Source organism: Anabrus simplex, chromosome 2 (genome assembly GCF_040414725.1).
Source record: "Anabrus simplex isolate iqAnaSimp1 chromosome 2, ASM4041472v1, whole genome shotgun sequence".
NCBI lineage: Eukaryota > Metazoa > Arthropoda > Insecta > Orthoptera > Tettigoniidae > Anabrus > Anabrus simplex.
This window is the reverse complement of record NC_090266.1, coordinates 182,750,006-182,762,250: the sequence shown is the minus strand read 5'-3', so window position 1 is coordinate 182,762,250 and position 12,245 is coordinate 182,750,006. Positions and strand designations below refer to the sequence as shown.

The 12,245-nt window shown below is 38.4% G+C and overlaps 1 protein-coding gene across 1 annotated transcript in view; it reads left to right on the top strand.

Annotated features, from left to right (window-relative positions):
* Window positions 1-12,245, top strand: part of Lmx1a (LIM homeobox transcription factor 1 alpha) — a 275,615-nt gene that overhangs the window by 117,172 nt on the left and 146,198 nt on the right. Inside the window, exon 4 of the mRNA XM_068226504.1 lies at window positions 12,015-12,027. Within this exon, the coding sequence (XP_068082605.1) occupies window positions 12,015-12,027 (13 nt within the window). The remainder of the gene's footprint in view (window positions 1-12,014; window positions 12,028-12,245) is intronic.

The following is a 12,245-nucleotide window of genomic DNA, read 5'->3' as shown; positions in this document are numbered from 1 at the left end:
TTAGAAATCAAGAAACGTGTATTTTTAATTTTCGGAAATACAACTTGGGTGGAAGCCTAGGGGGGGGCTTAAATGGGACTGAAAATGGTGTTGAATCCTTTTAATTATCCTGCTAGCTGCCTCTGTGGATCAGTGGTAGAGTGTCGGCCTCCGGATCCCTTGATAGCGGGTTCAAACCCGGCAGAGGTAGTCGGATTTTTGAAGGGCGGAAAAAATGTCCATTCGACACTCCATGTCGTACGGTGTCGGCATGTAAAAGATCTCTGGTGACACATTTGGTGTTTACCCGACAAAATTCATTAAATATCAGCCATAGACGCCCAAGAGAGTTTCGGTTTACATGGTCTGCCATCTATTGGGCCTAGAGTAAAACGGAACGTCGAAATTGACGAGCAGACAGCCAGATGGCGTCAAATTGAAATGTCTACACACGGTAGCTGAGGCCATACGATGATTATTATTATTATTATTATTATTATTATTATTATTATTATTATTATTATTATTATTATTATTAATTAGGCTGCTGATATCTCAAAAATGAAGATGTTACCGACGTGAAATTTGATATTTGGAATCTGCTTTAAAAGTAAAGAAACACGTATTCTCGGAAAATCCAATGAAGGTGGGGTGGGAGAGGTGAAACAATTGAAAAATTAATTGACTTAATTGTATGAGAATACTTACATCTAATAAAAACTAAAGTTGTTACAGACGTGAATATTGGGATTTAGATCTCCTTTAAAAACAAAGAAAAACGCGTTTGGCGGGGGGGAATCATCTTGGGAGGCGGGAGTGAAAAGGAGTTGAATTCCTTGCATGAGGACACATAAATCAATAACTGAAGAAGACTGTCCCTCATCATTACCGTGGAATCTATTTATCCCGGGTTATAACTGTATGTGAATCAAACCCAGTCTCCGCACTATACACTGTTAATCAGCCATACACATCCACAATATAAAATGTCTGCGGTGGGATTAATAAATAACGACAACCCTGTCGTATTATTCAGATAATAAGCAAGTAATAAACACTTGGCCTACAGTTTCATCAAGTCATAATCAGTTCTGTGCACAACAACATATTACCTCCAGATTACCTATAAAATACTGCTCACAATTGCATTTCCTCGGAGAGGATTAATCCAGAGTCTTACTTACAAAAGAACACTATGTAACATCTTCCACCAACTGATCACCAGGAGTGTGAATTAGCGAGTAATGCACTCGTCATGACTGCGTAATTGTACAGCAATGCAACCGTAAAGAACTCACACAGCAAAACTTCGTAGTGGTAATCTACATGAACAGCAACCGCACTGGTCATGAACAGTAATAATAATAAACTCGTAGCACGCACACACAAGATGCTTCCTTCAGTACTCCATAATAAGTAAGCTAAGACTGTCGTTGCACGCGCACACATGTATCAATTGCCCATCACTGCATAATAAAATTAGCTTATCGTTGCACGCGCACACGTATATACTGTATAGGCTTGCTCCACGTGGCTGTCGTGTCTGCCAAAAGTATCCTGGGAATATCAATACCACTGCCACATCTTCAAGCGTCTCTTGGTCAATACAACCTCATTCGAAATTGGAGCTGCCGATCCACAAATAGCGATCTTGCAATTTTATCCACGTTGATGAATTATCATCTTTAACGTACATTTCCCGGCCGTACCTCGGGTGTCTAATCAACTTGATGCAACAATTTTAACCAATTTCAACCGTCTTTCCCGAAATAGTCGGGGTTTTTCAGGTTGCACAATCTTTACTGCTAGGCCAATGTTACAGACTCCTACCCAAACAGAAATTTATATAAAATATAATGAAGCCCATATGCAATATTCCCTAACTACATAGTCTTCTTACAATATTATGTTCTTACATCTTAATTTAAAAACTCACATGATATTTACTAATTTATATTACAAATTATTTTACGAAAATGTCCTAACCTAAAATTGGGAGATAGTCGTATACAAATATTTCCTAACCTCAAATTAGGGATCATACTCTTGTACAGTTACAACGTAGCAGTGATTTGTAGAGAAGTAATCCACATTCAAATTTGAAGGATCATCTTCTGTTTGGTAGAGGATATAGTCTTGCTAGTCTTGCATAACTTAGATTTAATTTCTGATTTATGTGGTATTTCTGTGATAAGCGACGGTCAAGGAATACTCCCAGGTACTTCACGCCTAGTCGTTAGGCGTCCATGGTATGGTTGTTCCATTTATAATTATTGGTAGTGGGGGTGGTGGACGTCGAAGAGTAAATATCATGGTTTCACACTTCGGTACATTCAGTGAAATTCTCCAGTCATCTAACCACGTTGATATGGTTTGCAGGGAAGCTTGCAGGCGGTGAGTGGCAGTTAAAATGGCATGGTGTGATGTGAAGACAGCAGTATCATCAGCATACATTGCAATGTTGACGAATGGAGGCGATGGAATGTCGTATGTATAAATGTTGAACAGTGTTGGACAAAGAATAGAACCTTGAGGAACTCCGGCTTTGATGAGCCGAGGTGTTGAATGCGTGGAATTGATACGTATGCTAAAGGTACGCTGGCTCAAGAAGCTGTAGATGATTCTGTATATATAATGTGGGATTCCGATTGTGTGCAACTTGAATAATGGGCCAGTATGCCAAAATTACCAAATGCCTTTGTAAAATCTAAGAATGCTGCAATAGTGTAATATTTGAATTCTAAACCTTGCACAATGTGTTCTGTAATACGTAGTAGCTGATGAGTAGTCGAATGCCGTTTGACGGAAGCCAAACTACTGATGTGGAAGGAGAGATGTGTCCTCTAAGGAATTATTTAGACGTTTGTGGATGATTTTCTCAAATAATTTGAATAACGTTGGTAATAAACTTATTGGTAGGTAACTCGTTGGTAGTGTCGAAGATTTTCCAGGTTTGTGAATTGAAATTATTTCTGCATGTTTCCATGTGTCGGGAAAGTACCCAAGACTAAGAAGTGCATTGAATATAGATGCAATGAATGATAGTGCTTTTCGAGTGAAGTGCTTCAAAGCTATGTTAGGGATGAGACCATGTCCAGCAGCTTTCTTGACGAGCAGGTTCTTGATCAGATTTCGAATTTCTCCAGGTGAGGTAAATTTGATTCTTTCCGGAACTGTAGGGTACAATGTTGGAATTTCTTCTATTTCACTGTTATACTCATGGTTGATTAGTGGGTTTGGAGTGAAGAAAGCTTCAAAAACAACTGCAAGTATATGGCATTTTTCAGAATCACTCAAATAATGGGTATCAGATGCTTTCAGAGGCCGAATAATGCTAGATTCATGCAGTATTCGTTTGGTTTCATTCCAGAGTGTACAATCGAAAGGCGATAGACCAGAGAGATGATTCCGGTATGATGCATAACGGTGATTATCTAAAGTTGTACGTACTAATCTGATAAGCTGGTTCAATCTATGATGTTGCCAAGGTAGTCGCTGAGCCTGCCACAGACGTCGCATTTTATGTTTGGCCTTGATGAGTCGTAAAATTCTGAAAGGAAATGTTGAGTGAAGAGGTGCCTTTTGTTGTCTCCTTTGAGATACAGTAGCTGCTTTAAGTGAGGTAGATATGATGGTGGTGAAGTGGTGAATGGCATTTTCATTTTCCCCTCTAGTTTTAAGGGCATATTTGGTTGAAGACAGGAGTCAAGCTGTTGTTGATAAATGACCCATTTAATATAACAATGAGTAAATGTGCGAGGTTGTTGAACGAAAGTTTCAGCAGAAAATGATGTAATTACTGGGCAGTAATTTGAGTCTATTTCAGACATTGGTCTCATGTAAAGCGGGAATGCGAAGTTTTTGTTTAGGGCTATGTCAAGAATATCCGGCTGTTGATTTAAGTTAGATGGGTAATGAGTCAGTTCTTTTGGAGCAGCGAAGTGGATGGCATTAAGTTCAGTTGCTGCTAATAGCTGTCTACCATTAGGAGTTGTTACACGACAGTCCCAAATCTCGTTCTTGCTGTTAAGATCTCCCATTAGTATGGTTGGTAACTGGTCTTCAAACAAGAATCTTAACAATAATCTTATATCTTCTACGTGGAGTCGAGCTGATGGGGGTTTATAGGCTGATATGACTGCCAAAGGAGTTCCATTGTTTAATTCGATTTTAACAGCACAAGCTTCTGTAGTGGTTAGCTGAGGTAGGAATATTGGGTAATGTTTAAGTTTTTTCTTTATGATGACCGCCACTCCACCAGAGGCAACAGGAGCTAGGCGATCAGTTCTGTAGACGTTGTAATCAGGTAATGTAAGACGTTCATATTCAACTAGACGAGTTTCAGAAATGCATGCTACATCTATATTATGGCGAGACATGACCTCCAAAATGGAGGCACGTTTGACCTTCAAACCGTTAGCATTTCAGTTTAGAAATGTGAGATGGGAAAATATAGGATTGGAACAAACAACCATTATTAAACAGTTCTGACAGTTTTTGATGATAAATGATTTAATTTGGGGGATGAATGGCGTAAGAAATGCTGTAACCTGTTGGACAAGGCCGGAAGACGATTGATGTTGAGAAGAATTATGCGATTGGTTCTGAGCTGGATATACTAGAGTTTGCGGAGAAGGTTGGGAAATGGGGCGTTGCCATGTTGATGGTTTAGGGGTTTGAACTAGCGAAGGTCGAAATGGTAGCGGAGGAAAGCTCGTAGCATTATTAACTGGTGGTGGAGGGTCGATACTGTTGAGCTGGGTGCTGTTGAACATCGGTGTTGAAAGATTACTTTCACGCCTAATCTTGTTCTTCATATTTAGATGTATGGGCAGTCTTTGTAATTTGCAGCATGTTCTTGACTACAGTGACACACGTTGGAGGTACTTGTCTTGGTTTACTGCATGCTGAATAGTGATAATTATTAGGACATTTGACGCAGCGTGGACTTAACCTGCAGAAGATTTTAGTGTGTCCGAACCTTTTAGATCGTGTACACTGTGAGATGCCTTGTGGTTTGCGACGAAGTTCGACCGAAATAATAGCACGTTGAATGTGTGTTAAGCCAAAAATTATTTTTGGATCTTCCGTGTTGTCCAATTCAACGGCTTGACTTTGAAAAGAAGCCAAGTAACTTTACGTACAGGTAACTTTATCTCTTTTAACTCTGAGTGAAGGTTTCGAGTCAGTAACAGAGTATGGGACATTACGAATTATTACTTCAAGTTTTTGGTTGCAGGGTCCTGGATGGTTTGAAACTGAAGTTCTGATTCTTCTAGAAATTTGATAACGGAACGGTAATCACTGATAGTGTTAGTAATTATTTTGAGAACTTTGCAGCGCTGTTCTGTATTGTAATCACTGCTGATGACAGTATTCAAGTCTCTAATAATTTGTTGATAATTATTTACTTCGTGGAGAAAGATTGGTGGCACGTTAACTTTAGGTATTAATGGGGCAACATCGTTGCCTGCAGGGTTATCATCCATGTATTCAAGAGGAGCATACTTATTATGAATGGCTGTAAGATCTACCATATACTTATTGTTTAATCTTGCAGCTGATACAGTCAACTTTTTACTGGGAGTCTGAAAACGATCGTCTTGTTGTAATTGGTAATCGTGAGAAGCAAGAGTTTAATGCGCACGTTTAAGTTCTCCAAGTTTACTTGATTGTAAAACAGGTCATGATGGGGTTAAAGACACAGAGTATTGATTAATAAGTTCTGGACTTACATGATGTTGTTCCCGTCTTTGTAATTGCTGCTGCTATTGAGTTGCGTGTTGCTGTAGATGTGAAAAACATTCACTAAAGGCTGGTATGTGTTGACTTGTTGACCAAGTTGAATTGGTGGCGTAGAATCTACGTCCGCTGATGGCGAATAATATGTTAATAAACTTTTTTAAATATAATCCCCGTGTCGAAATTTATTCCATTAGCCATATTGAGAGAAGTGTGAGTTCGTAGAGTGAAAGTACATGGTTTAATTACACAAATACACTAAGGAACGAACACACATTGATGCAAGTGTAATGGACTAGTATAACTTGGAAACAATTCTCTAACCCATGGGTAAATAATGGAGATATCGATTACAAAGTATTATTATGATTATTTATATTATTATCATGATTATTATTATGACTTGTGATGTGTGGCCATGAAGTTCTTTACATCTATTAGTATTGTTTATGTAGTTATGTCCGGACTTTATTTGGTATAAATCGTGGTCTTATTACTTGTACGTTATTTGTGAGGTTATGTCATGAAACATCTGCTGTAGTTTATTTAATGTAAGAACACGTAATTAATAGTTTATAATTTACTAGCAAGATACCCGTGCTTCGCTACGGTATTGTACTGAAATTTATAATTGAATGCTTATTGTTTTATATATAATCCGCCGAAATTCGCGATTTGACTGGTTATCTGAGAGAATCCACCAAAATTCACGATCTGACACGTTTTCTAATAGATTAAGGCAAGTTTCCTACCATTTTTCAATCTTTCTTTCCAGCAATCGATTTCATACTTCCCGGGCTAGGTCCAGGTATTCCACCCGGTCAGTTGGGTCAATTGGACGGTTAATCTCATTCCTATCGCTTATTTCAAAGGTGTTTAAATTTTTATTTATATGCCAGGAGAATCTACTGTAATCTAAGAACGTTCTCCGAAGGAAAATATGGCTCTTGAAAACGAACCCAGGAAAGATAAAAAATGATCGGTTTATGATCAGAATAAGTACATCAGAAATCTACAGCCTGTTTCCAGTCATTCGACAGGGTCAGGAATGGAATGAATAAAGCCCCATCTGGCGGCGGCAATAGGAATTGTGCCGGCTGTCGAAGCCTGTCACACTCCTCTGGGGCAATGGATAATGAATGACAAATGAAATGAAATGATATTGGACAGTGTTGCTGGAATGAATGATGACAGGGAAAACCGGAGTATCCGGAGAAAACCCTGTCCCGCCTCCGTTTTGCCCAGCACGAATGTCTCATGGAGTGACCGGGATTTGAACCACATAACCCAGCTGTGAGAGGCAGGCGCGCTGCCACCTGAGCAACGGAGGCTCCTTATAAGTACATTATGAACAGTAAAATCAACTATTCTCACCTCCTTTTACACCCCACCGCCGTAAAGTTTATTTACCCCCCCCCCCACACACACACACACAAAAATAACAGAAAGGCATGTTTCTTTATGTTTAAAGGAGATTCCAAACACCAATGTTCACGTCTATTTCCTTCAGTTTTGAGATATAAGTGTCCCCATAAAAATAATTCACTTTTTTCACTTCCTTTCACACTCCTCTCCCCCCCCCCCCCCCCGAATTGAATTTTCCGGCAAAAACTTTGTTTCTTTAATAGTGAAGGATCTTCTAAATACCAATTATCACGACTCTAACTTCCTCAGATTTTGATTTGTGTGACCTCATGAAAGGAATTCAACTCCTTTCCAAACCCGCCCACCAAGATGATTCCCCCCCCCCCGCCAAAAACGCGTTTTCTTTGTTTGTAAAAGAGATCCAAATACCAATTTTCACGTCTGTAACAACTTTAGTTTTTATTAGACGTAAGTATTCTCATACAATTAAGTCAATTAATTTTTCAATTCTATCTACCTCCCCCTCCTTCATTGGATTTTTCGAGAATACGTGTTTCTTTACTTTAAAGCAGAATCCAAATATCAAATTTCACTTCTGTAACATCTTCATTTTTGAGATATCAGAAGCTTAATTAAAATAATGGCATTCAACCCATTATTCACCCTTTTACACCCCTCCTATTGGGATTTTCCGAAAACAAAAAATACATGTTTCTTTATTTTTGAAGGAGGTTTTAAATACCAATTTTTACATCTGTAAACTTTTCAAGTTTTAAGATGTAGATACACTCATTTTAAAAATTCACCCCTCTTTTCACCCCCCATATTTCGATTTTCCAAAAACGAAAAAATACCTGTTTCTTTATTTTTAAAGTAGATCCCAAATACCAATTTTCAGATCTGTAATATCTTCAGGTTCTGAAATAAAAGTAGCCTCATTAATGACATTCAACCCATATTTCACCCTTTTCCGCATTTCCTGTTGGGATTTTCCGAAAACAAAAATATACGTGTTTCTTTATTTTTAAAGGAGATTCTAAAAACTAATTTTTTATATCTATAAACTTTAAAAGTTTTGTGATATAGATACAATCATTTTAAATATTCACCCCCTCTCACCCCCCATTAATTGGATTTTCCAAAAACAAAAAAATACGTGTTTCTTTATTTTTAAAGGAGATGCAAAACACCAATTTTCAGGTCTGTAATATATTCAGTTTCTGAGATATAAGTATCCTCATTAAATGCATTCAACCCTTTTTTCACCCCTTTCCACCTTTCCTACAGGGGATTTTCCGAAAACAAAAAAATACGTGTTTCTTTATTTTTAATCAAGTTTCTAAATATCAATTTTTACAACTGTAAACTTTCAAAGTTTTGAGATATAGATACACTGATTTTAAAAATTCACCCCCCTTTTCACACCCCATTAATTGGATTTTCCAAAAACAAAAAAATACGGGTTTGTTTATTTTTAAAAGAGATCAAAAGTACCAATTTTCAGGTCTGTAATACCTTCATTTTTTGAGATATAAGTACTGGTATCCTGATTAAAGGCATTCAACCACTTTTTCACCCTTTTTCACCCCTCCTATTGGGATTTTCTGAAAACAAAAAAATACGTATTTCCTTATTTTTCAAGAAGATTCTAAATATCAATTTTTACATTTGTAAACTTTTAAAGTTTTGAGATATAGATTCACTCATTTTAAAATTTCACCCCCCTTTTCACCCCCTTAGCGACGGAATATCCAAAAATCCTCTCTTAGCGAGCACCTACATCTTAATATGAATATATCCCCGAAATTTCATTTCATTATGTCCAGTAGTTTTGGCTCGGCGATGATGAATCAGTCAGTCAGTCAGTCAGTCAGTCAGTCAGGACAAGCTATTTTATATATATAGATTAGTACCTGTATATATGATATATAAATCCACTGCAATATTGTGCAACACACGGCAATAGCCCAGAACAACGTATCTTTGGAACTAGAGTTACAGAAAATTCCATCCACTGTAAAAAAGTTATTGGAGACTCTCGAAATTACGAGAAAACATGTCGTGTGATATTCTTCTATAAGAATGGCCAGGCAATGTATATAAAGAAACAGTCTTGAGTAGTTGTTTTAGTGAGAGTTATGAGTGCAAGTGCGAGTATGTGAATTTGTTACGTTGGTAGTTGGTTGACATGCAAGTATTGCAGTCTCCTGTCTTCTTCTTATTCTTCGTAGTAGTGTTTCGATCATGATGGCAGTTTATTAGTTTGTATGTGTGCAATGTGTAAATAATTTGTAAATAAAACTGTACACAACTGACAGTATTGTGTGTGCGTCTTTGTGGCTACAACAACAGTAGGCTACACTGTAAACACAAGCGAGAGGTAAGAGAGCTGTGTGACTTTCTTCGGCTGAAGTTCGCTAGCGACTGATTCTTTTTGAATCTGCCTCATGGCACAGACCAAAACAAAATGTAGTTTCCACCGATGTCTCAGTCTCATTGATGTCTATGACACTATGGGACCTGTTGACGTATGAATGACATCCGGGTCGCGACTTGTGCATCTGGTTGTTATGAAAAGTGCTTCTCAGAGGGCCAGCACTGTTGCAATATCACTTTCTGACCCACTGAGGAAAGTAACGGCAAACGACCACACTCCACATCATCCCTTGAATGCCTCGTAATAGCGCCCCCAGCGATTTTTGCTGTTTAATAATAATAATAATAATAATAATAATAATAATAATAATAATAATAATATGTTTTATTATTATATTCTGGCAAAGTTAGGGATGTACTCCCTTTCTTACACTTAACCAGTCTTAAACTAGAACACTGTTAATAATAGCTACTGATGACAATAATATGATAGGAATATTAACAATAGTGACGGTGATAGTATTAATAAAAGTATTTACACGTAAAAAACTAATCATATCATCGATATAACATACATCGTAGGCCTGCGTAGGCTACATTAAAGATATATGTATAATGAGTACTATAACTACTACTTAAGAGAAAGTTTAGAAAATATACACATTTCTACAGTATACCGAGATATCGCCTTCAATTGAGAGGTGAAGAGAAGGATTAATATGAAGAAGAAGAAGAGGAGGAAGAAGAAGAAGATCTGTGCGTGGAAGAGGGAAATAATTATGAAAAGGAGGAAGGAGGGGGTGATTTCAGGTCAAAACTTGGTGATTCGTGTATGTTTACCTAGTATTTCGACACAGGCGTGTTTAAAGCTGAGCTGCTGGACATGCTTCTGACATCCACTGGTAAGAGATTCCATTGTCGGGCTGCGGTAACGGTGAATGATTTCGTGTAGATGTGCTGTTCTGTGTACAGGAAGGGATAAAGACATGGTGCTGCAGGATCGGGTACTTTTGTTATGGTCTGTGGAGATTAGCTTGATGCGATCTCGGATATAGGCTGGTTGAGAAGTTTTTTTTAAGAATATTATGCAAAAAAGCAAAGAGTATGAAGTGTGCGTCGTTCTTGCAGGCGAAGCCACCCGAGTCGTGTGTAAGACGGTGTGACATGGTCAGCGTAACGAAGTCCATAGATAAATTTTACACAAGCATTCTGAGCACAGTGTAATTTCCTTCCCCAGTCTACTCCTAGGTTGTTGTAAACTATATCGCAATAATCAAAATGAGGTAATGCGAGTGATTCAACAAGAATTTTCATTAGTTTAAAAGGGAAAGTCTATTTGAATTTACTGAGGCAGCGTAGCGTTCCGTATATTTTTCTACACATAGATATAGCTTGGGCAGACCAGGTTGTAACCACGTAAGTTTTGGTGGTGCTAACTGAGGAATCGGGCTAAGACACTCTCTGATATATCTGACTTTTACAACATTTGTTTGACAGTCTAACACAACAGAGTACACCATAAAACCTATTAGCATGATCATATTGCAGGTACGTGGTTCCTTGGCTTAATGGCAGCGTAATGACCTTCGGTTCAGGGGGCCCTAGAATCGATTCACGGCCGGTCCGAGGATTTTAAATGCATCCAATTTATTTCCCTGTCTCAGGGACTGGGTATTTGTGTTCGTCTTAATACCTTTCGCTTCATCTACATACAACAAACCACACTACCAACTACAACAAAAACACGCAATATTTAACACATCCTTCCGCATGGTATTGGCGTCGGGAAGGGAATCCGGCCGTAAAAATGGCCAAATGCATATCACGTGCCAACCTCAGCAAATTGCAAAAACGACCAGAAGAAGAAGAAGAAGCATTGGCACTATGCCTACTATGCATTAATTATAACAGCAAGGAATAAACAGTATGTTTATAGAATGGTCCATTCCTTTTGGTAGGAGAATTGCGGACAGTCGTTTTTCCTGTGCTGGTTAGGCTTGTTTTACGTTGCTGACATACAGCCTACAGTAGGTACCATGAAGAGCATATCAGCGGAGCGGCTGTGTTAGATGGGTTGCATACATTCAATAATTACAAGGAGCTCTTGAGCCACTCTGTATTGAGAGGATCAAACATAAAAGATGGAAATACATCTGCTGAAAATCTAATCTGACAAAAGAGTAGATATTCACTCCAAGGAGTTCATAGTACTCTCGTGATGAATTAATCTGCTCTCTGGAAGGCGAGGATGCAGTATCTCCGTTCAAAAAGTGAAGAGGTTATAAAATATACAAATGGTGACCCATTTCTTCCTTACAAGTTAATACAGCCAGGAATATGAACCGTCAGATTGTTTGAAAGTAATTGCCCTGCACATCTGTGCTTATCATTACAATTTCTTCTGCACACAAAGCATGAGGTGTCCACGGGGAGGAGAGGACAGTTTAGGAGTAACCGAGTTCCTGCAAAGTTTTAAACTATCCTTCGTGAATCGCCACACTAGCCCGTGAGCAGTTTAATCTTTAATTATGTTAATTTCCAGGCACACTGAGCCAATATCAGCAAGTATTATAAAAGGCTAGGTGTAGGAAGTTAAGAATAGGCAGAGCAGTAACAAATGGGGAGAGTTGATTAAGCCGAAACTAATTAGCGAGCGGGGAACAACAGAAGGTTAACTGGATGTGTCGCGCGTCCCCAGACCAATTAAGTCGGGGAGCTAATTAGCGACTGTGACGTCACCCCTAAAGCCTTTAGATGCGTGCAGTGATAGAAATCGACGAGCG